The sequence below is a fragment of the Phaenicophaeus curvirostris genome, chromosome 5, assembly GCF_032191515.1.
Source record: "Phaenicophaeus curvirostris isolate KB17595 chromosome 5, BPBGC_Pcur_1.0, whole genome shotgun sequence".
In the NCBI taxonomy this organism is placed as follows: Eukaryota; Metazoa; Chordata; class Aves; order Cuculiformes; family Cuculidae; genus Phaenicophaeus; species Phaenicophaeus curvirostris.
In genome coordinates this window covers 28,395,869-28,422,167 of record NC_091396.1, presented here as the reverse complement: position 1 = coordinate 28,422,167, position 26,299 = coordinate 28,395,869, and the positions used below count along the sequence as shown (strand labels likewise).

Sequence of the window (26,299 nt, the reverse complement as noted above, 5' to 3'; positions counted from 1 at the left end):
CTGTCCATACGCTTTACCTCTAAAGGACAGGTAGAATAAGGAAGGTGGAGAGCTGTCCATCTACTGCTGCTTCTGAAGCACTTGAAAATCCTCTGCTACAATGGGAAAGGAAAGCCATTGTCAGGTCAGGAAGGCTCTACACCAGAGGCTATTCATTTGAACTCTCTGCATTACTTTACAGTATAAAAATTAAATTGGAAACTACTAAAGCAGAAGAAGGTGGGATAGGAATAGGCTTATAGGAGACTGCAGCAGGGTGTGAGGTGGGGAGCAAGAGCAGAGCCCGAGAGCTCAAGCTGGCCCCGGGTGGATTAGAGGGCAGTTGGGCCCTGCTCAAGGGATTTCATTGAAGAATGAGGCTGTCAACAGTCGGAAGAGGCAGTGGCAATGAAGCTTTCTTCATTATGAGCTGCATCTCATTTTTTATTTGAAGAGAAGGAACTGCATGTAGATTTGAGAGATTTTCTAGGTGCAATCAAAAATGTTGCTGTTCATGGCAGTGATGAAAACAGTGATTTTCCTTGGTTCTGGCTTCCCTGTCCCTTTTCATTATCAGGTAATCAAATATAAGCTTCTTGTTTACATATTCATGTTCTCATTATTTTAAGTGCAAATCAGTACAGAATAGGCTGGCCTGGGGAGCTCAAGGAAGCAAGTGTAGTGGAGAACTTCCCTTGAGATCAGTGGCCCTTTGTGCTTTTTACATTTGCAAGATGCTCCTTAGGCTTGAGGCTCAGTCCTGCTGCTCAGAGTCTCTGGCCTGTCTCTTTCAAATGAACTGCTGAGCTGCCCACTGGAGAAACCATGGGGTGCTAGAGCTGGAAGCTCAGGTGGTGTTTGCTGTGGGCTGTGCTGCTCTGTAATGGCTGTGTTTGCTCACCACCACCACCCTCTGTTCAGATCACTGTGAGGGGTTGGATGGGAACATTTCTGAAATCCAGATTCCTCTGCAATGGTCAGACTACAAAAGTGGAGAATAAGATGAAGTATTTCACCATTTCACACCTTAGACTTGTAGAGTAGCTTGGATTGGAAGGCAGCTTAAAGATCATCCCCTTCCAACGCCCCTGCCATGGGCAGGGACACCTCCCACTCGATCAGGCTGCCCAAGGCCCCATTCAACCTGGCCTTGAACACCTCCAGGGAGGGGGCAGCCACAGCTTCCCTGGGCAACCTGTGCCAGTGCCTCACCACCCTCATAATGAAGAATTTCTTCCTAATGTCTAGTCTAAATCTGTCCCTCTCCAGTTTATAGCCATTGCCCCTAGTCCTCTCACTGCAAACCTTTGTAAAAAGTCCCTCTCAAGGTTTTTTGTATGCCCCCTTCAGGTACTGGAAAGTCGCTGTAAGGTCTCCTTGGAGCTTTCTGTTCTGGGCTGAACAAGTTCGACTCTCAGCCTGTCCTCGTATGGGAGGTGCTCCAGCCCTCTGATCACCCTTGTAGCCCTCCTCTTGACCCAACAGCTCCATATCCTTCTTATGCTGGGGATTCCAGAACTGGACACAGTAGTCCAGATGAGGTCTCACAAGAGATGAATAGAGTGGCAGAATTCCCTCCCTTGACCTTGTGGACAGGCTTCTTTTTATGCAGCCCGGGATAAGATTGGCCTTCTTGCCTGCGAGTGCACACTGCTGGCTCATGTTGAGCTTCTCATCAATCAGCACCCCCAAGTCCCTCTCCGCAGGGCAGCTCTCAACCACATCATCCCCCGTCCTGTGTTGAGACTGTGGATTGCCCTGACCTAGGTGTAGGAGCTTGCACTTGGCCTTGTTGAACCTCATGAGGTTCCCACAGGCCCACTTCTCCAGCTTGTCCAGGTCCCTCTGGATGACATTCTGTCCTGGTGTGGCAACTGCAGCACTGTAATCTTATATTTTTGTGTTAAACCAGGGGAATACTTGCAGTAGTTTTGGTTTCATTTCTAGTTCATGCTACTCATTTTGGCTTTGTTTAGTAATGGATTTGATTACGTGGTATACTGGCTTGCAGGTGACTAAGCTGAGCAGTGCAATAGAAGGATGGGATGTCATCCAGAGGGACCTGGATAGGCTTGAGAAGTGGACCTGTGGGAACCTCATGAGGTTCAACAAGGCCAAGTGCAAGCTCCTACACCTGGGTCAGGGCAATTTGCCGTTTCAATACAGGATGGGGGATGATGTGATTGAGTGTTGCCCTGCAGAGAAGGACTTGGGGGTGGGTCATGGATGAGAGGCTTGACATGAGCCAAAAATGTGTGCCCACAAGCAAGGCAGCCAACTGTATCCTAGGCTGCATCAAAAGAAGCCTGGCCAGAAGGTCAAGGGAGGTGATTCTGCCTCTCTATTCCGCTCTTGTGAGAACCCACATGGAGTATTGTGTCCAGTTCTGGAATCCCCAACATAAGAAGGATATGGAGCTGTTGGAATGGGCCCAGAGGGGGGCTACAAGGGTGATCAGAGGGCTGGAGCACCGCCTGTACGAGGACAGGCTGAGAGAGTTGGGCTTGTTAAGCCTGAAGAAGAGAAGGCTCTGAGGAGAATTTATAGCGACCTTCCAGTACCTGAAAGGGACTACAAGAAAGCTGGGGAGGGACTGTTCACAAAGGCTTGTAGTGACAGGACTGGGGCCAATGACTATAAACTGGAGAGGGGCAGATTTAGACTAGACATAAGGAAGAATTTCTTCACTATGAGAGTGGTGAGGCACCGGCACAGGTTGCCCAGGGAAGCTGTGGCTGCCCCATCCCTGGAGGTGTTCGAGGCCAGGTTGGATGGGGCCTTGGGCAGCCTGATCTAGTGGGACGTGTCCCTGCCCGTGGCAGGGGCGGTGGAACGGGATGATCCTTAGAGTTCCCTTCCACCCCGTTCTGTGACTCCCCCTTCCCGCCGCGCAGCGCCCCCTGCCGGGGGGCTGGTGGAGAAGGCGGTCGGGTGCCGCCCCCCCGCCGCCCGTGCGCGTGGTTCGCTCCGCCCTCCCCCCGCGCTCCGCTCGCGGCGCTGGATGCGGAACTGGCCAGGCGGCAGGTGAGTGGGAGCCCCGCGGCGCGCCGGGCCCGTCGGGAGGCGCCGCCGCTTCGACACCGCTTCCCGGGGCTGTCGCCGGCCCCGGGGCCCGGGGGGAGCGGGGACGGGGCTCGGCCGGGGCGGGTCCGCCGGAAAAGGCGAGATGGAAGGATCGCGGCGCGGCTGGAGCGGTGCTCACGCTCCCCGGTTTGCAAACGGCGGAGCCTGTTATTCTCCGAGACAATGAAATGGGAAATCCACTCCGTGCTGGGCGATTCCCTGTGAAGGAACCCGTAAGTCAACAGCGTTTTCCCTTTGGAAACCGGTGCCAGCACCTTGCCGTGCCGCTCGCTTTTGTTTCCAGGCGGAGGAGGGGAGGAAAGCTTGGGCTGCGCTCCGGTTTGTGTGGAGTCACGGTAAAGAAGTGCCTGGAGAAATGCTGAGCCTTGGAGGAGAACGATTTGCCGTCAGGCGTTCTCCTCCCCCCCCTCCTTTTTTTTTCCCCCCCGAGCTCGCTCACAGACCGCAGTGTTTTCAGACAGACACGAAATAATCTAGTGTATAACTTGGGAGCCCCGTGGAGGTGAGGGAGAAGTGGGAGTGTGAAAATACTGTGCTTTCCCTAGCAAGCCAGCCATTTTCTCTCCGTCCGGCGCACCTCAGGGTCAGTGTTTCTGCTGGGGTGCTCTCAGGTGTCCTTGCTGTGCTCTTTGCAGCATCGCTGGTCTGCAAAAAGGACGTTTCTGGCAGGCAGAACCAAGGGAAGGGAAGATGGATTGTGGTGCCCCGAGGGTCACAGAACCAAACCAAAGTCATCCAAATATAGATTATTTGGGCAGTGTCTCCATTTTTGGGCTTTATACCGCTTGAACCTCGGAAACTGTTTTGGATGGACATGAGACGTACTTGCTGTTTTCATCACTTACGGAAATCTGCAATCCTGACACATCAGGCACAGCTAAAATGCAGTTTTGGCAGGATCTAATCTGGCTGTGCCCTCATAGCATGTTATATAATGCTGACCTGATCCTTCATTCCAGCTACTAAATAGTTCCTTTGCCTTGCAGTTGTAGTGTTAGAAAATGCATGGCTCTTGGACCAAATTTAAAATACTCTGGGATTAATTATACATTCATTAAGCATCTTGCTGTGTGTTTCATAAAATGCAAAATCATCAGCAAGCATCTAGAACACTTCTATTTGGAAAATAATATAGCTTTATCTGCACGAAAACATCCTGTCCGGTGGTGCTGCCTCTGTATTGCAACTCTGGACTTGTATGTTTTTACCAGACTGTCAGGTTTGCAGCTCTAAGCTTCAGGGTTCTACCATGTTCGTTTCATTACTACTTTTAAAACAGTTCTAGTTTTACTGGATGGGCAATAAGGAAAATAACATCCCCACTGAAAGAATGTTTTCCATACAAACTGCATAATATGCCCAAGATGTATTTTGATGGTGTATGTGCTGTGTGCTAAAGCCATGAATGGTGGTGAACTACAGGCTGTCTAGCAAGTGGCAAAAAATAGGACTTCTAGTTTGAAGTTTGCATGGAAAAACATAGAGTAAATATTATAGAGGACAAACCTCTTCTTCAACCCTGACACCATCCACTAATTCTTTCAAAAGCAGACAGGGTATCCAACTTGAATCTGCTTCAGAAGGATTTTGGAGATGGAGAAGTAGAAGTTTTAAGGATTTTTAACAGTAAGCCTTGCCCACCTGGCCAAAGTAGCTTTTTAGTTTTTAGAGCATCAGGACTGATGATTCATTAAAAATGGTAAAGGCATCAGTGCATCTCAAGTCTTACTAAAGCACTTGCTCATGTCATCTTCCTAAATTAAATTGATGTTGGCTTTGATTTTATCTGGCTTAGGATGAGGGTCACAGAAGCTGATCATTTATAGCTTTTTGCTTGTCACTTCAAGCCATATAAATTATTCGTTTACAGATAGACAGGATATAGGAGACGTACCTCTGGAAAGATATTCAGTCTGATCTATCTTCTATCTTTTGCAATGAGTCAGTCGAAAACCCAAATATTTCTGAGAATTCTGGTATCAGATTAGCAAGTCACAAGTATTGCTAAATTCTAAGAGAGTAAACCTCTTCATAGTTTTTAATTTACAGCATTTGAGCTAATAGATTTTCTCTGATGCTTCTTCCCAGATATGTTTGTTAGCATTGTGATTTCCTTTTTTGGGGAAAAAAATAGTTAGATATTTAGTGCATGAGAATGGATAACAAATGATGTAAAATTTAGTGAGTTGTCTGTCATATCACACTGTAGTTTTTAAAGTAGTTGGGTAGTGCTATTGTGCTTACAAGATGGAAATTAATACTCTTTTTGTTAATACCAAGTATTGAGTTGAATGTATCACTCTTCATTAGAAAGGAACCGAAAACAGGCAATGCATGTATTACAACCCAGATTAGTTCCTGCAAATGTTCTTTGGCCCTGTTGTCCCTACATTTAAGATCTACTGCATTAAATTTCCAGGCAGCCCCTTAGCGGAAAGACTTTGACGTAGTTATTCAATACATCAGTAGAAAATACAGAATGGAGCTACTGATTGGGGATTTGCAGCAATGAGGAAAGGATTTAGAAACAAGAATGAAAGAGTTTGCAGGATTAATATAATTTCTCCAGTTTAAATGATCTCCATCTATCTCAAGGCATCGTCAGTGACCTAACAAGACATGAAGCGAAGCAAAAATGAGTGGCATGAGTCATCATTTAGAAGGGAGTGTTTTTTAATGGGGTAATCTGTTAATCTGTGGAATAATTTTGAATTATTTCTTTTGATGATGGAAGGGTTTGATGCTTTTTTGTCTCCACTCTAAGAGCTATGACTGCTATTCGCTCTCTGTAACTGAGCCTGTATAATTCATTTTGTCTTTGCTCTGTTGTCTGAGCTAGAAAATAATTTTAGAGTGATTAGATTCTCTGTCAGTGGAAGCCTTTAAACCTGTCACGACCACATGAAAACTACTGTTGATGACTGAGAAATTGGCTACTGATTTGTCTCTTGGAAGTAGAGTAATCAACCTGAAACCCCAAACCTAGGAAAATTCTGAAGAAATGACCCACTAAAATCTCTTAATACCGGAAGACTCCTGGGTGGGGAGGCTTTGCCTTTTGGTGCCCAGAAGCCACTGAATTTGGAGATATTGAGCTTACTTTTAATTACTGCTATTGGCAGGACTCTTGCAGTGGTTTGAAAGTAAGAAGTGCTGCTTGCATATGCCTGAATGACCTACGCTGAGGCAGTTCTCATGCTGTTTTCCTAGTCATTGTGGTTAAATGAGAGACTGATGTGTTTCCAGGTCAATGTGAGAAATAATGCATCAGCATAGCAGCAAGGAATGTTTCGTGGTTTTCTGTTTCTTCTGCAGCCTTCAATATTTCACAGCAGCAGCAGTCCTCAAAAAAGGACTGGTCCTCATGTTGCCTTTGATGTATCCTGTAATGTTTGTCAAATCTCTCCTTTTGGTTTTCTTTGTAACTACTTTCTAAACAGTTTTTCTGAGTAGTTCTGTGAGAATCAGGAAATTAACCTTGTTTTTTTACACAGGGGTCAAAGATACCCAGATTGGCAGCAACGTATCTGATAACCTCCAGGAACTGCTTGTTATCTTACCAGCAGAGCAGCCTTTTTTTCTTCATCTGTTTTGTCACAACTGCAAGTTCAGTGCCATGGTTGTGTCCTGCTTCCATATACATTACATTCTAACTGAATTTCCCACTGTCAGTATCAAGTATCTGATTGTCATCTTTGACACCAGCTTCCCTGGATCTCTGCTTGCCTGGGTGTATTGTACCTGCTCTGAAAAGGCCCTTGTGGCCAGAGATTGGGAGTTCTGCCTCTGCATCAGATAGCAGAAGGAGAAGAGTGCTTTTTGTGATGATTAAGAATTGAAACTGGTGTTCACCAAAATTGTGTCACACAATAGCACTGAGCCACTCTGCTGCTGTGTTGGTGTCTGTTTCCGCATGATAGCGACTGAACTGTGCGATGCTGTAGCTACCAGTTGTGCATGCTTGCTCTTTCCTCTAGACCCCCTCATTTCTTCCTTCTCTCTGGCATCAGTCTTCAGACATAGCCAGCAGATGTTGTGTTTCCCCTCCCTCTTTGCTGGGATGACTGCTGTTGCCTAGAAGGTTCTCTTGGAAGCCCTTGCTCTGTCACTCGCTGGCCCAAACAGTAGCTTGAGGCAGTTTCTGTCCCCTTTTCACTCTGAGCTTACTTCTCCCAATGTTTATGTGTGGGTGAATCTGCTAAACACACACTTCCCACGTTCCAGAGCTCTAGCAGGGAAAAAATGAGCTTTTTGCTTTGCTTTTCTTTCGGTTTTGACCAGCTGGAACTATGATTTATCACCAAAATTAATAGTAGGACTGGTTTTAGAGTAGGAATTTCTGACATTCCACGGTATTGATGAAAAGAAGGGGAAGGTGTGTAGAGAGAAGAACTAACAAGGCAGGTGATACACTTGGGGAGACAGGATGAGTGTTTTTAAGACAAGGTGAAATAGATGTGGAGCTCTGAGTACCAGTTTGATGGTGCTGACATCAGCCAAAAAACCAGATTATTTCAAATAAAGCTCTTTATTTTCTAGTTTTCATTATTCTGAGCAATGCTTCAGTGTTTCTGTGTTGGTTTGTGAGTGTACCCCATTTCTGCCTTATAAATGGCTGGGATATATTGTCAGGATCCCAGTGAGCATATCAATTGTCCCTGTGTGTGTCATGTCCAGGAAAGAGTGTGGAATGTGCCTGTATTTGTTGGTGGTGCCATGAGTGACATCTGTTCAATGAGTACATGAATAGCTGGAAACCCGTGGGAGAGGAGAGGGTTCGAGCCATTGGTGCACTTCTCACTGTTTGCCAGCCGTTTATCTTCTCTACCTGCTGTCCTTTTGTACAGGTCTCTTTGCTGAGCTCCTGGCGTAGAATTGGTTATTATGGCTGGAAAGGCACAGTGGCAGGGGAGAGCACTGAATAATTTAGCAATTGCAGTTGCATCCAGCAGTCACATGCTTTGTTGTTTCCTTGTTATGTTTTTATGGCTGTACATTTGCAGTGTTTGGCTTTTGGAAAAAATCCTGCTGGTGCCCGCGTTACAGGAAATGTGGCCTGCTTCTCAAATGGGATCTGGGCAGACAGCTAGGCATGGAAGCATCTTGTGGGTTTGGGGTCTAGGCTGCACTCAAAAGCAGCGAGAAAGTTTCTCAGCTCAAAACGTGAGCCAAAAGTAGTTCTGTTTTGGAAAAGAGTGTGCGACCATACTGGTTGCTGAAGGCAAGGCTATTTCAGTTCAGGGGCATTGTGTTGGTTTTGAAGTTTTCGGTTGCCTTCTCCCAGCAATCTTGCAAAGGGTATCAGGGAGTGGAATGCCACTGGAGTTTTGAGGATCATTGAAGAACTGATGGGGTAGAAATAGATGATAAGCCTCTTTTATTGGGCTCGCCCTACCTCCCCAAACCCTGGGCTAGAGAACCAAGACTGTGCAAATGGTAAACTCCCAATCATCCCCAAACTTGTGCAGGATTTGCTGCTCCAGCTGGATCTCTGTAAGTCAACGGAGCCTGATAGGGTTCATCCAAGGGTACTGAAAGAGCTGGCTGGTGTCATAGAGAGACTTCTTTAAGTGACTTTTAATGCTCTTGGGAATCTGAAGATGTACCAGTTGACTGGAAGCTGGCAAATGTTGTCCCAGTCTTCAGGAAGGGGAGCAGCGATTACCCTAGTAACTACAGGCCTGTTAGTCTCACTTCAGTGCCTGGTAGGATTATGGAGAAGATTGTCCTGGCAGCTACTGAAAAACACCTGAAATACAACACAGTCATTGGTCCCAGCCAGCACAGGTTTATAAAGGGAAGGTCCTGCCTGACAAACTTAATTTCCTTCTATGACAAGGTTACCCACTCAGCTAACAAAGGAAAACCAGCTGACCTAATCTTTCTGCATTTCAGCAAGGCCTTTGGTACTGTCTCTAGCAATATCTTCCAAAACAAAGTGTCCAGCATGCAGCTGGATAAACACATAATGCAGTGGGTGAACAACTGGCTGATGAGTCGGGCTCAAAGGGTCATAGTGAATGGGGTTGCATCAGGCTGGTAACCAGTCACTAGAGGGGTTCCACAGGAATCTGTCTTAGGACCGGTACTCTTTAATATCTTCATAAATGGCCTGGATACAGGACTCGAAGGTTTACTTACTAACCAAGTTCACTGATGACATGAAACTGGGGGGAGCTGTTTACATTCTTGAAGGCAAAGAAGCCCTGCAGAGGGATCTGGACAAATTGGAGAGCTGGGCAATTGCCAACTAATTAACAAGGGCAAGTGCTGTGTTTTGCCCCTGGGACACAGTGACCCTGGATCTACATACAGATCGGGGAGCAAGTGGCTGCAGAGAGCCCTGTGGAAAGGGATCTGGGATTTCTGGTTGACGGCAAGTTGAACATGAGCCAACAGTGTGCCCTGGCAGCCAAGAGGGCCAACTGTGTCCTGGGCTGCATCTGCTAGCTGGTCGAGGGACATGGTTGTCCTGCTCCACTCTGCATTGATGGGGCCCCACCTCTAGTATTGTGTACAGTTTGGGGCACTGCAATATAAAAAGGATATCAAGAAAGGATATCAAGCTACTGAGGATATCAAACCCTCCTGAGGAGGGCCACAAAGCTGGTGAAGGACTTAGAGGGAAAGTTGTATGAGGGACGCCTGAAGTCACTTGATCTGTTCAGCCTGGAGGAGACTGAGGGTGGACCTCATAGCAGTTTACTGCTTCCTCACAAAAAAAGGAGGAGGAGCAGGTACTGATCCCCTCTCTCTGGTGACCAATGGTAGGACCCGAGGGAATGGCAGGAAGATGTGCAAGGGGAGGTTTAGGATGGACATTAGGAAAAGGTTCTTCACCCAGAGGGTGGTAGACCACTGGAACAGGTTCCCTGAGGAAGTTGTCACGGCACCAAGTCTAACCATGCTCAAGAATCATTTGGACAATGCACTCAGACACATGCTGTAAATGTTGGGGTTGTCCTATGCAGGGATAGGAGTTGGACTTGATGATCCTTGTGGGTCCCTTCCAACTCAGGACATCCTGTGATTCTGTATTTTTCATGATGGTGATATTGCTGGAGTATTGTGTCCAGTTCTGGAATCCTCCGCATAAGAAGGATATGGAACTTTTAGAACGGGTCCAGAGGAGGACTGCAAGGACCATCAGAGGGCAGAAGCACCTCCCATACGAGGACAGGCTGAGAGAGTTGGAGTTGTTGAGCCTGGAGAAGAGAAGGCTCCAAGGAGACCTTCTAGTAACTTGACAGTACCTGAAGGGCACTACAAGAAAGCTGGGGAGGGACTTTGTACAAAGGCATGCAGTGACAAGACTAGGGGCAATGGCTATAAACTGGAGAGGGGCAGATTTAGACTAGACATTAGGAAGAAATTCTTCATTATGAGGGTGGTGAGGCACTGGCACAGGTTGCCCAGGGAAGCTGTGGCTGCCCCATCCCTGGAGATGTTCAAGGCCAGGTTGGATGGGGCCTTGGGCAGCCTGATCTAGTGGGAGGTGTCCCTGCCCATGGCAGGGGAGTTGGAATAACATGAACTTTAAGGTCCCTTTCAACTCAAAGCATTCTATGTTCTACGATTGCACAAGGTGACTTGAAATGAGTGAAGGGCAGGGGGCCAAAGTCCTGTGTTACTGCTATCTCATGCAGATCTCTGATGATTGTTTTTAAAATAAGAGATGAATTTAAATTCAAACAGTGTGGAGCAGGAGAAATGGCTGGTTTGACAGACAGTTTTTTATGCCAGAATTTATGTTCTTTGAGAAGATGGTGAGTGGTGCTCTGCATGCCCTGCGCTATGAGGAGCTGCAGGGAAGTGTTTCAGGCAATAAAGGAAGGGAAGAGTGTAAGGTCTTTAACCTAAATTGAAGCGTGTGAAATGAGCTGGGGCTGAGGCCAAAATCTACTATCTCCTTGCTAGCAAGTAGAGTACTGTAAAAGCATGTGCTTCTCCTGCAAAAGTTTTTTGTTGATGTTTTTTCCCCAAGAGTGTGCTAGAATAAGATGGATAACAGTATTAGCATACTGTTCTTTCTCACATGCTTATCTCTTGTGGCTCATTCAAGGCCTCAGTCTTGATTTTTCTTACTTGTTTTCTCTCTCTTTTTTTTTTTTTTTTTAACAATTAGCAGATGAATCTTCCAGCTGCACGGTTTTCAAATATCTACTGGTGAGTACAGCTGTGCTTCTGTGGAGCAGGTGATGCTGGGAGTGCTCCTTTGTATTTGCTGCTGCCTGCAAGTCCCTGTATAGGATCGCATGCTTGTGTTAGCATACACTGCACATCCTTTATGCACTGGACTGGATATCTGCTGCCATGGACGTCTGTGGAGGCATTCTGTGGGTACCTGGACAGGTGGATTTTGTCAGGTGCAGTTAGTACTCAGCTTTCTGTGAGAGATGACTTCTGAATATTTGTAGTATTCATGGACATGGAAGAACTCACTGACTGGGAGGCATTCAATGTGTTGCAGATACTTCGCTATCACCTAGCTGGGGGCTTGGAGGTGTCGGGAGGGGAATGTTTTAATGTTGGCTCCAGGCAGTCCTTGGGCCTGAGTGAAGCTTGTTTGTAGTGAGGGCAGTGCTGGCCGCTTTGGTGGCAGAGCAGAGCGGGTGGAGCGCTGCAGCTGCTCTATAAATAGACTCGACAGGCTGAGAAGTAGGGCCTAAAGATTGGGTTGCTATGGTGATTGAATCAGATTACCTGTGATTCTGTTTTCACAGCATGTGCATGTGTGGCCACTGCGTGATCTTGCATGTACAGCAGGCTGCTTTAGCTAAGGATTTGGCTGAAGCAGGGGGGAGAAGGGAGGTAGGGCTGAAGGGCCACCATATGACAAGGACAGTGAAATCTGTTCCTATAGCAATGGAGAACCTGAATCAATCCAGATCCACTCTGTGATTCTGCAAAAAGGTTCCTGTCTGCATGGCACGATACTTCTCTTTCTGAACTAATTCTGGTTGGTCAGTCAGTTTGTTGGCATCAAGGTCCATGCTACCTTCATTTTGCTCTGGAAAAAGGATGTGAAAGCTAAAGATGTTTGACTGTGTCAGTACTGTTTTCACAAGGCAAAGTGGTAATATCATTCTATAGTAAGAAAGGAAGAACTCTTTAAATTATTGTCATTCTTCATAAGGGCTTCCAAGGATGTCTTTTTGTATTATGAATGACTATTTTCACAATTTATTCTCTAGTTTTATTTAATCTAATTTAGTCTGTCCTTTCCCTCGACCTTTACAGATAGATGGAAAGTGGAAACAGTTGGGATGCATCTGCTGTTTTATCTGTAGGGAATTCGTACTGACTCAAGTGATGTGTTTGCTCTGAGGAGGATGCTTTTAGTAGCTACCAGCAGTCCTGCTCTCTGTTGGGTGATTTCTTATGCTTGGAACTATCCCCAGGCATTTCACAGAACCACACCTGTAATGTAGACTAACCATACTAGATAAATATGCCATTGTCTGTTATAAGCATGCTTGTAATGCTTTGAAAATGCTTCCTCTTTTTTTTTTTTTTTTTTCCCCCCCCTTTTGTGCCAAAGCACTAATATCTCTTTTGGAGTCACAGCATTGGCATGCACTGCTGCCTTGCCAAGGTGGATGGTAACATACAAAGCAGCTGCACCAGTACAGCAAGTCCACCCAGGTCTGGCTTCATAAATTGTGCCATTTTCTGTCAAGCTTTTCCATCAAGCTCTGGAGAAGGGGGGTGTTCTCAACTCATCTGCACTGTCATCTGTGTTCCTTGTGTTAGTAGAAGCACTGTAGTATCTGGGATGAGGATAAAGGGCTTCCTAGAATTTTGCGTATTTTTAAGTATAAAACTATCAGTGGTGTTTAATGTTAATAAAGCTTTTTAGCAGAGGAAGTGTAAAATGGCATGTGAAATGAGGACTACTTGTCTGCTACTTTAAACGCTTAGTGCAACAAAAATAGTGTGTGCTATACCAGAGATAGTGGCTGGAATCGCTTGAAACAGACTCAGAAGAAGTAACCAAAATTTCAGTGTTAAAGGTTGCGTAAGCATTGTTAAAATGTCTGAAAATAAGTTAAAGCTATCTTGAGTAGTTCATATTGTGCTTTAAACTGTCTTGGCTGAGAATAAATAGAAATTCAGAATGTTCCAAGAACATTTCAGAACTGAAAAATTAGTTCCTTTTGGACGTGGCTGGAAATCTGGTCTCTTGCAAAGCAAGATTTTAGTGAACAAGAATTAATGTGCCTTCTGTTCTGTGATTAGAATCATAGAGTCATTTAGGTTGGAAAAGACCTTTTAAGATCAAGTCCAACCATAAACCTAACACTGCCAAGTCCATCACTAAACCATGTCCCTAAGCAGCACATCTAGACACCTTTTAATACCTCCAGGGATGGTGACTCAATTACTTCCTATTATTCAAGCTAAACCTCCCCTGGCATAACTTGAGGCCGTTTCCTATTGTCTTATCACTTGTTACTTGGGAGAAGAGACCAACACCTGCCTCACTACAGTCTTCTTCTAGGTAGTTGCAGAGAGTGACAAGGTCCCCCCTCAGCTTCCTCTTCTCCAGACTAAACAGTCCCAGTTCCCTCAGCTGCTTGTCATAAAACTTGTGCTCTAGACCCTTCACCAGCTTTGTTGCCCTTCTCTGGACACACTTCAGCAGCTTAATGTCTTTCTTGTAGTGTGGGGCCCAAAATTTAACACAGTATTTGAGTTGTGGTCTCACGAGGGCTGAGTTCCTGGACTTCAGTAAAGCCTTTGACACAGTTTCTCACAGCATTCTGCTTGAGAAACTGTCAGCCTCTGGCCTGGACAGGCACACACTCTCCTGGGTGGAAAACTGGTTGGATGGCCGGGCCCAGAGAGTGGTGGGAAATGGTGTGAAATGCAGCTGGAGGCCAGTGACAAGTGGGGTTCCTCAGGGCTCAGGGCTGGGTCCAGCCCTGTTCAATGTCTTTATCAATGACCTGGATGAAGGCATTGAGTGCACCCTTAGCAAGTTTGCGGACGACACTAAGCTGGGTGGAAGTGTTGATCTGCTGGAGGGTAGGGAGGCTCTGCAAAGGGACCTGAACAGGCTGGACCACTGGGCAGAGTCCAATGGGATGAGGTTTAACAAGGCCAAATGCTGGGTCCTGCACTTGGGGCACAACAACCCTGTGCAGTGCTACAGACTAGGAGAAGTCTGGCTAGAAAGCTGCCTGAAGGAGAGGGACCTGGGCGTGTTAGTTGACAGCCGACTGAAAACGAGCCAGCAGTGTGCCCAGGTGGCCAAGAAGGCCAATGGCATCTTGGCTTGGATCAGAAACGGCGTGACCAGCAGGTCCAGGGAGGTTATTCTCCCTCTGTACTCGGCACTGGTGAGACCGCTCCTCGAGTGCTGTGTTCAGTTCTGGGCCCCTCACCACAAGAAGGATGTTGAGGCTCTGGAGTGAGTCCAGAGAAGAGCAACAAAGCTGGTGATGGAGCTGGAGAGCAGGCCTTATGAGGAACGGCTGAGAGAGCTGGGGTTGTTTAGCCTGGAGAAGAGGAGGCTGAGGGGAGACCTCATTGCTTTCTATAACTACCTGAAAGGCGGTTGTAGAGAGGAGGGTGCTGGCCTCTTCTCCCAAGTGATGGGGGACAGGACAAGAGGGAATGGCCTCAAGCTCTGCCAAGGGAGGTTTAGGCTGGACATTAGGAAAAAATTCTTCACAGAAAGGGTCATTGGGCATTGGAACAGGCTGCCCAGGGAGGTGGTTGAGTCACCTTCCCTGGAGGTGTTTAAGGCACGGGTGGACGAGGTGCTAAGGGGAGTGGTTTAGTGTTTGATAGGAATGGTTGGACTCGATGATCCGGTGGGTCTCTTCCAACCCGGTGATTCTATGATTCTATGAGTGCAGGGGCATGATTACTTCCCTGCTCGTGCTGGTCACGCTATTTCTGATACAAGCCGGGATGCTATTGGCTTGCTTGGCTGTTTGGGCAACTGCTGGCTCATATTCAGCTGGCTGTTAACCAACACCAACAGGTCCTTTTCTGCTAGCCATTTGTCCCCCAGCCTGTAATATTGCATGGGATTGTTGTGGCCCAGGTGCTGGACCTGGCACTTAGCCTCGTTAAACCTTAATTCTGGCTGTCTCCTTCATGACTTTATCATTTTCCTCTTAGAAACTGATGTCCCATTGTATGTTCTTCACTCAGTTGGTTAGTAAATTGAATTGTATGAGCCTGATTTATATTCTAAAGGTATCCATTCACTGTTGAACTGTGTAGTATGATCCTTGTACTGGCTAAAAGCTGGAGGTAATGGAAGGAGAGCCTTCATTCCAGTACCATCCTGAGCTACAGAAGAGCTGCAAGGAAAGCATGGCTTAACATCTGCCTATTGGAAAATAACCTGCTGTCTTTGTATTGTTTTTTTCAAGCAATGATTTAAATACCTGCTGACTGTCATGCAGTTGAGCGTAAGGCTCACCTATCAAAAGTGGAAGCTTCTGTTTGAGGAAAACGATTGTGAGTGACCTAAGTTGTGTTTAAAAATGCGTTTGCTTTTTTTTTTTTCTTTTGTGCCAAAGTGGTCCTTAACAGTTTGTTGTGTTCAAGTTATTCTTCAACTAAATAACTTTGTTCCTCTAGCTAGATGAGACAGGGATGCTGCACAATTTATGTCTGTGGATTAATGCTGGGTATTGATTTGACACAGATGGCTCTAAACTGACAAAATGTATGTCACAGTCTTCCACGTTATCATATCTGTTGTGTGGTGTGGTGCTTTTCATGAATGTCTGTGTTCGTATGGGCTTTTATTTCTGGGAGGACTTTAAATTGCAGAATACCATGCAGCTTGTCCTCTAAGAAGTTGTGCTACAACCTAAAACGTGGGTGTTTGGGGAATTTTGAAATGTAGAGTAGTGTCAGTAATAGAAGTGCTGTTTTGAACGCTTGTTTTGTCTTGAGTTACTGGTAGGCTGTGGGTTAGCACTGGCTCCGTCCTTTGTCTTAGTGTCTAGGCTACTGTGCCAATTTCTACTAGTTCGTGAGTATTGTTGACAGCTGCTACAGTATGTGGGTAGTGTTAGTTCTCACCAGCCTGTTCATCATCCATGTGAGTGCTTATGTAAATTCTGGTGTTCTCTGATATGTGAGATGTTAATGCAGTATGTTTCTGTGGTGGCCTTCTTTATTTTTCTCCTTTACTGAGTTGAAACAATGGGAAGTTTCTTCTCAAGCACTACTTGAGGATTCAGCCTTCAAAAGACTGGTTCCAAGGTGTTGGTTAAGAGGAAGCACACTGCAGAAGACCTTTTCAGAAAAATCAACCTGGAGTTAATGCATCTTGAGAGAGGGAGAAGAGGCCATCAATGTCAGAACCTGTACCATCTCAGTTCAGGCCCAAATGCCGGCACAAAGAAGAGAAATGGAAGCCTCTCTCAGTTGTTTGGTCTCTTTCTGTTCTAATGTACCTAGTCTGTAAAATCTAGTAATTTGAGGAAGTATGATCTCTGAAAAAGAAACCACCTCTTTACTGCGTGTAGAGGAGCTGTCATCTGTAATTCTGCGATCATGTTGTGTTTAATCAAATCTTCCAGATTCCCTTAGCTTCTTGTTCCTACCTTTTCTTTGTGCCTGCACAAGCGTTTTAGTGGCTGCTTGGTGAATCAAGTCGTAGAAACAACCTGGTAAAAGCAAAAGTGGCAAAAGAGGAAAAAAATGTGTTGGTTTTAGCCCACATCAATTCCACAATGTGATTCACCATGTAACTGCAAAAGCACTTCTGCCATCACAGAGGAAGGAATGACTGGCCTGAAAGCAAGGTTTTGGCAGATATGGAGAGAGAGGCAGGACTTTAATGCCTGTTTGTATTGGTTAATACAGATCATCAGCTGTGGTATCTGAAACCAATCAGGAGTAGGAAAGTGATTTCCAGCAAATATCGATCTAATGCTCTTTAATTGCTATCATCAGCTATTACTAGTTTTCTGAAGAAGCAAGAGATTGAATAGGTCAAGGCAAAACCACTAAACTTGGTTCTAATGCTTCTACATGTTGCTCCAATCCAACAAAACTTCATCTTTCAAACGAAAGCTTTTGTCCTCTTACATCTCATCATAACTATAATCTTGTTAAAAACAAGTAACCAAGTAAAGGAGACTCTAAAAGTCCCTGCAGAATATCTGCATCAATCTGATCTCATGTTGCAGTGGAAATCAGAAATCTTGGGAAATGCTGTGATATTTTTCTGAAAAAGCAATAGCAGCTTTTATGTATGGCATTGCTAGGATGCAGTTTCAGCCATTCCAGGGACATCGGAGGCCTTGCATATATGGTCCTTGTACTGGTCCACTTGGATACTCATCTGAAAATTATATGCTTTTGATGGGGTCTTCATATTGCATAGCTCACTAGCTCCTTTGCAGAACTGTGGGGAAGATGTGAATTGCTGTCCTAAGAGACGTTCTCCAGGCTAGAGAACAGAAGAAAAAACACAGTGTATGGACAAGGTACTGAAAGGTAAGCTAAGGTTGTGGTCTTTTAGCCTCTTAGTTACTCTGTAGTCGTTGCACAAGTTTATACTCCATTGTAACTGCAGTTTACTGTCTCCATCTTCACTGAGGCACAGGATAGTCTCTTATAGAGGAAGAGTGTATGTTTGGTTATCACTGGGTAGTGAAGTTCCTTGAAGTCACACTTCTAGATTACCTTGTAATAACGTTCCTATGCCTGTATTTGTAACTGAATTGTGAGTTCCTTAAAGAGTTCTGGGTAAAGCTATCTGGAAAGAAAACAGATAGATACACTTGATTATCCCAACATCATCTTGTTCCTCTCAAGTTTATCTACACCAAGATATTTGCATAGTATGTTGAATCAAGAGCTCTTGCAGGACAGATTCCACAGTATTTTTAATAATACCATTAAAATGAAGAAACAGGAGCTTTGCTTCCTATGGCTGTTTTTTTTCTGTTGTTCAAAGAAAGTAATTTATGAAAGTGTTGCTGCTCAGAGAAGGTAATTCATAGTGCTGTTGCTTAGGAATCAACAGCAACTGTAAATGAGGATGTACTGAAACCATACCACAAAGCCTTACTAAATGTGGCGGTTTGTGTGAGTGAGGGTTAAGGTTTCTTTCATTTTATTAATACATAATTCTTTACTGACTAGTATGAGTTTCCTTTTTGATAAATAATTTATGTTCTTTTCTGTGTGTTTGTGTTCTTACTGGTATTTAGAGGGCTAAAGAATAAAAATTCCTAGTGCTGTACCTGGTGGTACAGCAGGAGGTCTGGGGAAAAATCAAATATGTTGCTAGACTTTGAAGGTGGGTGCAAGGTGCTGACAGTTACAGTGCCTTTAACTCACTTTTGGTTGTGAAGTAATGAGAGAAACATCAAGACAATTGCCTATTTTTGCCGATATTTACAGGTTGTTAGTAAAGATGGTATGCTTCTATACAAATAAAATCTGAACTTTACGCTGCAGAACCGAAAGATTTTCAGTACAATAATAATAATAATTCTCTGAATTCTGTGATAGCCTTAGGATTGAAACAGGAACTGAAATATAAACCTTACTCTGAATATGCCCCAAAAGGCAATAATTTTAATTTTTTTAATGTAAAATAATTTTATTAATGCTTTCATTGGGTTGCTCAATAAACTTGTAGTAATGCTTGAACATCTCTGATTTTAGAGTTTCTGAGGACTTTCTGTTTCAGAAAACTTCTGCTTTCAGAGTGTTTTCAAATGTAGGTAAGGAACATTGTAATCTGAAACGGGATTATTTTTTAAGTTTTTTTTTCAGTAATTCAATGAAGTGTGAATGGTGGGATTGGAAAGAACAATTTTACAGTGCTTACTGAATTCTGGATGTATGCTAAGCATAGTTATTAGCAGATAGTAATGCTGCAGTAAAATACCAGTTGTGCCAAGAGGATTTTTCTGTTATGGGCAGAGAAAATAGCTGTAGGAGGCATGGGTATCAAGAGTAAATGGTGAAGATAAATAGAATTGAATAAAGTGAAAGAAACAGTGTGATTTACAGAAAGCTTTTGCTATTGCAAACTGCAACTCTATGGAACAGCAGTTGTATATCCTCACAGAAAAAGTGTTGAAGATTGCAGTCATTTGGGACTGTGGAGATCATCCTTGCTCTAGGCTACATCCAAGTTTGGGAGGGCGACATACATTATATCAAACTGAACTTCTCTTGATATTACTCCTTCTTTAGTTATTCTGTTTGTAAGACAGCTGAAGTTCAGGTGCAGGTTTTTTTTCTTCAATCGTGTTTAACTGTACAGAATTACCCATTAATGCTGCTTTCCCAAGCATTATAGAAATCCTAATTGTAGGATTTGTCTGAACAATACTTCTGCCTCAAACCACTTCATCTGTAGCACTTTCCCAGTGATATGCTTCTTTCTTTGTCTGTGGTCTTAAGATCCTTTTGTACTTTTTTGTGTGTTTTTCAGCTCTCTGTGCTTTTGTGGGCATGTAGTTGTGGTTTTGTACTCATGAAGAAAAAGATTCGTGGATGCCCATGACTGCATGGAACACAGAGGCTGTTGGGGAATGTAATTAAGGTCATGAAGTTGCTTATATGTATTTGATATTCCTGATTGTGCCTTTGACACTTTTACTTTTCTTGATCATAGGTTGGACTTTCTGGGTGGTTTCAAGCAGATTCTGTTCCTCAAGGCAGTCGATCACAGCTGACTGGATAACTGGTTACTGGATCAATGAACAGACAGTCACTGAGATGACATAGGGAGGGACGTCAAGGACAATGGTGCAGAAAAAGAAAATCTGCCCTCGCTTACTCGACTATCTTGTGATCATCGGAGCCAGGTAATGTCAGAGTCTTGGCTCTTGTTTTGCTTGGGCAATAGAGTTGGGGTAAATAGCTTAGCATCCGTTGATGAACTCTTGCTGTCTGGAATGCATCTACTTGGACCGTGGCACTTTTTGAAAGATGCTAGTGCAGCCAAAGGCTTTTAACTTGCAGTCTATACTCCTTTTCAAGGGTCTGCAAAGGGTGACTAAGAATAGCCAATTTCTATCTGACTCCATTGTAACCCTTGTAACTGAACTTCTGTGTTTCTACTGGCATCAGGATAGAGGGATTCACAAAGTGAAAATAGTGAAGACACACAAAAGTAAAATACTAGTTTAAAAAAAATAATCTGGAACTTGCCTTGCTTGACTCTTTCACCCTTTAATGCTTATTTGTCCTCGTAGGAATGACATAAATGCTTTTTTTTTTTTTACAGTCTTATCAATATCAATATATATATCATCTCTCTCTCTCTCTCTATATATATGATATATTATATATCATATATATTATTATGATATATATGATATATATGATATATATATTGATATATATATCAATATCAATAGATATAACATTATCCTTATTTACTTAAAGCATATGTGAAATGTGAGGTTAATATGTGTTCTGTTTGTCAGCTACAGAGGTGCTCATTAAATGATATTTTTCTGTAATAGGTTCATGCAGTGATTTTCTGCCAGTGTGTTTAATGTGTGTATTCCAAAGTGTCTTTTACTTCCATTTCTAAATATCAGGAGTTTATGTGTATCAGCCTCTTGTTTTACCTCCCACTCTTTTTTTCAGAATATTTGGAGTGCAATATTTAAGTAGGCCACGGGGAGGAAATGACATAATCTTAAGTAATAACTATTTTTATTATTGTATTTTATGGACAGAATAATTTAATAATTAAATTACTTCTTAATGTCTGTAGAAAAATAAACAAGTTTTCCATATGTCTGTCACAGACTGAGAAAGGAAGGGGGAAGAAAGGTTAACTGCCTTCACCAGGAATGCTTACAGTGTGTGATGTTCTCACTTAGAATTTTGCTAGCATCGCTTCTGGAATGCTACAGTTCTCTTGCTTTTTGCCGAGCAGCGGTGTCCAGGTTGCTGATGCTCAGAGATCTGTTGTCTCGTTAGGGACTTCAACAAATATCTATTACTAGAGATGGAGTTGACTGAGGTAGCTTCTACTGCAAAGTCCTTAGGAACTCCGTGCGGCCTTTACCATTATATCTTGTTATCCACCATGCGCAAATAGCAATTCCTTTTGAAGTATTCCCTTTTATGAAACACAAATTTTCTAAGTATCTGAGAAGGCTCTGTCTTTCTATCTGTAGTTAATACTACTGCAAATGTATGAACTGGTGCCATATTCTCTGGTACTTTGCTGATGACTTTTTGACCATTTACTGCCAAATAGACTCTTTATACAGTAACAGCATTATTTGACATTTCCTCTTCAATGGGTAATGTGTTGTATCCTCTAATACATAAAAGATTTATAGGTTTTTATTTTTTTTTCTTTTCATAGAGTATTTCAGTACTTAACTGTATACAGGGCAGTATAAATTCTGTTACCAATTGATGCTTTATTACTGAACCATTTTTAACTTTTTCTTTAATATAGTATTTTTTTGGGAGAATTAGTCAGCAGAGCTATTTATACCAGTTATTTCCTTTTGCCTATTATAAATGTTCTGTTTCTACTTGTTTGGGTTTGCTAACCTCTCAGATAAGAGAAAAGCAAGTGTTGTTTGTGTTTTGAAATGGGCAAATCTGAAGTATCAAGGTGAGAAAATGCCTTTTATGAGATTCCACAGAAGAGTGAAGGTGGAGCCGGGTCTCCTACATTGAATTTAGTAAACATGATACTATATGCTAATTACTTTAGAAAATGGTAGGAGATCTGACATTGTTGCAAAGGAGTCAAACCAAAGAGAGGTCGTTCTGGGGACCTATTTTTCTTCTTTTGCTATGTGGATCTCATATAATTCTTCTGGCAGTTATTCTGTAGGTTTCATGGAAAAGTAGTGGTAGGAAAACAGTTAATGCCCTGAAAGAATCGCTTCTTCTGGTGGCAGGTTAAGAATAAAGAGTCTGTCTTTCTGTATTGTGTTCCATTAGTGATTTATGTTACAAGGCCTGGTGAGCCACAGTGTTAAATAGATCTGCATATTACTACCCAGCTTTTATAATAACCTACACTTCAAATTCAACTTGAAAATCACACAAAGAAATATAATTATCTACAATTCCTAGAACTTGTTCCATGTCATTCCACTATATGTGTGAGTTCTTTCCTAGTAAATTATTGTTTTTCTCTGTGAAGAATCATACTGGATTGTCTCATTTTTCACTTTATTTATAAATGGCTGAAATCCAAGGAGTTTTCATCTGACTTTATAGCTGGAGAAGGGTTGGGTATTTCTTACCCAAATATTGCCCAGAGGTCTGTGTGCTTAAATTCGTTTTGGAAATCAGAGCAAGGGAAACATGGCAATATGAAGTTCTCCTGGCAACAGCATACTCCTGAAAGACCATTTCTTGGTCATATTTTAATAGGCTTCTTATTGGGCCTTGGTAATGATGGCATAGACTTTTTCAAATTGATCTTTTTGCAACCGTGGCCTTATGCTAATGGTTGAACCTTGTGCCTAGTTGACTGGGAAGCTGTACTTTCCCTGGATAGCAAGGGAATGAAAAAACAAAGACGGAGCTGAGCCCACAGGCTCGAGATATTAGTAGGGAGATACCAAAGATTTTTTCCTGGCATTAGTCAACTATTTCTGGTTTTCTGTTTCCCTTTTTTTGTAGGCAGCCAAGTAGTGACAGCATTGCTCAGACTCCTGAACTGCTGCGACGCTACCCTCTAGAAGACCACGTGGACTTTCCTCTACCACCTGATGTTGTATTCTTCTGCCAGCCAGAAGGATGCCTGAGCGTGCGGCAAAAACGCATGAGCTTCCGTGATGACACTTCCTTTGTCTTCACGCTCACAGACAAGGATACAGGTGTCATTCGCTATGGAATCTGTGTCAACTTCTACCGCTCCTTCCAGAAGCGAGTACCCAAGGAGAAGGCAGAAGGCACAGGAGGGCATCGAGCTCGGGAGGGACAGAAAATCGCCAAATCTGGAGATGCATCTGCACCCCAAGAGGAAGTGAGCACTGAGAGTTCTGAGAGTGGTTCTGCCTTGCAGGCTTCAAGTACGGAGTCTACCCCAGATGTGAATCGATCACCACGCAGTAAACGCCTGGCCAAAGGCAGTCATCGGTCTCGGAACAGCTCTCTGACTTCTCTGTGCATTCTTAGTCATTATCCCTTCTTTTCCACCTTCCGTGAATGTCTGTACACCCTCAAGAGACTTGTGGACTGCTGTAGTGAGAGATTGTTGGGCAAGAAGTTGGGAATTCCTCGTGGGGTGCAGAGGTATGTTGAGTGGGGACTTCTTCCTCCCACTGTTTGTGTCCAGGGCTGCAGTTGTCTGCATGACAAATTGTGGCTACAGGTGTGGTTGCTGAAGCAGTCAAACACTGGTTGACCTTTTTGCTGTTTTAACCCAAGACAGCAGTAGGAAAAGGAAATTTTTGTGATGATTTCTTTAACACTTCTCTGTCTGATTCTGTGACATTGTATGATTTTTGTTTTTCATAGGGCTAAGGAAGCATTATTCTTCTAAAAACTGACTGAGCATGATCCTTTCTGAAGCTGAGCACTGATGATGTTATGGGCGCTTTGGCTTATAAGCTTTGTGGCGGTGTACGTCAGGACTGTTTCTCTGGCAAATTAGAACCCGCCAAGAAATAACAGAGAATTTCCACTTGGGGCAAGAGGGAAATGATGAAAGTGTGCTTAATAAGCTTAAAAAGATCAAAGTACAACATATGAAGGGGAGAAGGAGGAGAGGTAGAAAACAAAGGAATTGTCTACAAAGCATATGGGAATGGGAATTGGTAATAGCAAATTAACGGGAACTTGGATATATTTTTCATGTAATGTAGTAATCTTAACCAACATCATAATAACAGATACGTATGTAACAAAAGCTGCCCTATAGGGTGCAAAAGGAACAATGTCTTTATGTATATTAGTCATGGATGTACATCTGTGCTATTGTGCCTGGCAGCTACATTCCAGAATGATATTTTCCTTTCCAATATGCTGACTGAAAAGAGAAAATAAAAAATGAATCTCTGGAGAAGGAGAGGTTCATCTCAATAGTAAGAGGGTGATGCTGTGAGTTAGCTCATAAATGAGAGTTAAGTAGCTTGGTACACTCCAAATTAAACTTGTTGGAAGCAAAAAAATGACAGGGCATCTATGCTTTTCATCTGTATAAGCTCTTCACATTTTGCCTGAAAGGGGAAATCTGTCCCGTTCACAGAGCAGTAGCCTCCTCCTTGGGTCGCTGCTCTGGAATAGTTTGGAGAGCAACCTGGGCTTATGACTGACTCCTGCATTAGCAGATTCATCACCTGAATCTACTGACTGCGGGTGGAAAAATGATTCTGTCGGAACATTTTTTTTTTTTCCCTGCAATGGAAGTAGGTATTAAGGGAGCTTATTTTGTCACTTGGTTTAGTCTGGTAATTACTGAGACAGAAAAAAAGCTAAATTTTGTGATTTTCCTCAACTCTGTGAACTCATCTGATTTTTTTAAAAGGGTACTTAAGTATTCCAGTGTTTGAATGGCACATACTATTTGAAAAATTTGCTCTTGTTGGGCATAATTCTTAAGGAGAAGAACTGAGTGGCAGGCGAGGAGAGCAAGAGGAGTGCTAAGCATGCACCTCTGGGAGAAATAAAGCTGCAGGTTTGAATTACCATGTGATTTGCAAGCTGTGACCTGGAAAAGCAGAATATTTTGAAGTGGTGGCAGAATAAACATCAAACTGAATACTTACAGCTTGCAAAAGATTGAGCATGACTGTTAACAACCTAATGTCGTGTGCGTTACAAGAGGCTGAAGGAAGAGTGGAGGATGAGAAATGTCACAGTTCCTGAGAGGTGTATCACATACTCAGCATAATCTCAGATTGCCCTTCTTTTGATCCCTCCAACTTTCTCTAACTTTTCTTCCTTTCTGAAGTCTCCAGTCATGACACTTTTTCTTTATTATTTTTTTTTTAAGTAGTGATCTGTAAGGTAGAACCTCTTATTTGAACCCATACCATTCTAAGTAATTATTACGGTAACTGCAGATATTCAGCAGGCTGAAGGTTTTTGCAGAATGGCTACAGCAGGTTTGCAGCTTTCACTGTGCTAGAATGTTAGGAGCTGAAGTGGCCAAGCCGCTTTGCTTCCCTTGTCAGACCTAGTTTCAAGTTTTGAAGCTCTGAAGGCCCTGAGCAATCCTGGTCTGTGAGCTGCAACTTTGCAGATTGCTTGCTTAAGGCATGGAAAAGCTGCTGCTTACTTTGCTCAGATACCTAAATACTTTCTAGACAGCTTTTAGAAATTTATTCTCAGCGGAAATGCATCCACTTCTGCTATGAGTTATTCAGCTCTTAAGAATGATACAATGCAACTTAGGATAGGATGAAAAAAAGTTTTACCATGCCAAAACATCTGGGAGATCTTGGGGTGGCATATTTGTATTACATCAGGTTTATTTCATGCTCTTGGAAAGGTTTGTAGGACAGCTGGAAGCTGAATCCTACAGTCAGTTTGCCACAATTCTGGACAATATATGGGAGCATCCTGTGTGCACACACTGAATTTCAAGCACCAGAGCAGTGAGAAGTCTTCAGTGATCTGGACATAACTGAACCCTTTAAATGAACAAATGAACTTTCAAGTGGAAGTGACATACTTGTGTTGATTACTGCCACAGAAAGATTTATGATTCCCCACAGTGGTTGTTTCAGTAAGCTTAAATCCCTACCTTCCATTCCTCTGTGTGACCAAATGTTTGTTAGCTGCATCTTTTAATGATCAATGCATCTGCCCTTTTCTTGGAAGAGCCTTGCAGAATGGCTGTCAAGTGAAGCTCTTGAAGTGTTAACCTTGTTGTTCTCCCTGAACAGGGATACAATGTGGCGGATTTTCACAGGCTCCCTCCTGGTGGAAGAGAAGTCTAGTGCATTGCTACACGACTTGCGGGAGATTGAGGCCTGGATATACCGGCTTCTCCGTTCACCAATGCCTGTTGCTGGTCAGAAGCGGGTGGATGTGGAAGTCTTGCCACATGAGTTGCAGCCAGCTTTGACCTTTGCTCTTCCTGATCCATCCCGCTTCACCTTGGTGGATTTTCCATTACACCTGCCTTTGGAGTTGTTGGGAGTGGATGCCTGCCTGCAGGTGCTGACCTGCATCCTTCTGGAGCACAAGGTAAGGAGGGGAGAGTTGATCTTTGAGAGACACGTAGGAAGCTCTGCTGTCTTGAAAACCAGGGTAGGCTGGGCATGTAGCACAGCAGTGCTGTCTCCTGCATTGC

At 43.6% G+C, this 26,299-nt stretch overlaps 1 protein-coding gene across 36 annotated transcripts in view; it reads left to right on the top strand.

Moving 5' to 3' along the window:
• Positions 1–2,958: 2,958 nt before the first annotated feature.
• The window catches only part of MADD (MAP kinase activating death domain), an 83,678-nt gene continuing 60,337 nt past the window's right edge, over positions 2,959–26,299 (top strand). For 35 of the 36 annotated variants that reach the window (XM_069858030.1, XM_069858021.1, XM_069858028.1 and 32 more), the window contains exons 1-4: positions 2,959–3,003; positions 19,679–19,871; positions 22,678–23,292; positions 25,890–26,193. In XM_069858030.1, the coding sequence (XP_069714131.1) occupies positions 19,810–19,871; positions 22,678–23,292; positions 25,890–26,193 (981 nt within the window). In that variant the 5' untranslated portion in view covers positions 2,959–3,003; positions 19,679–19,809. Of the gene's footprint in view, positions 3,004–3,160; positions 3,276–19,678; positions 19,872–22,677; positions 23,293–25,889; positions 26,194–26,299 lie in introns of those variants that run through there. The other variant, XM_069857993.1, reaches the window with a different exon arrangement.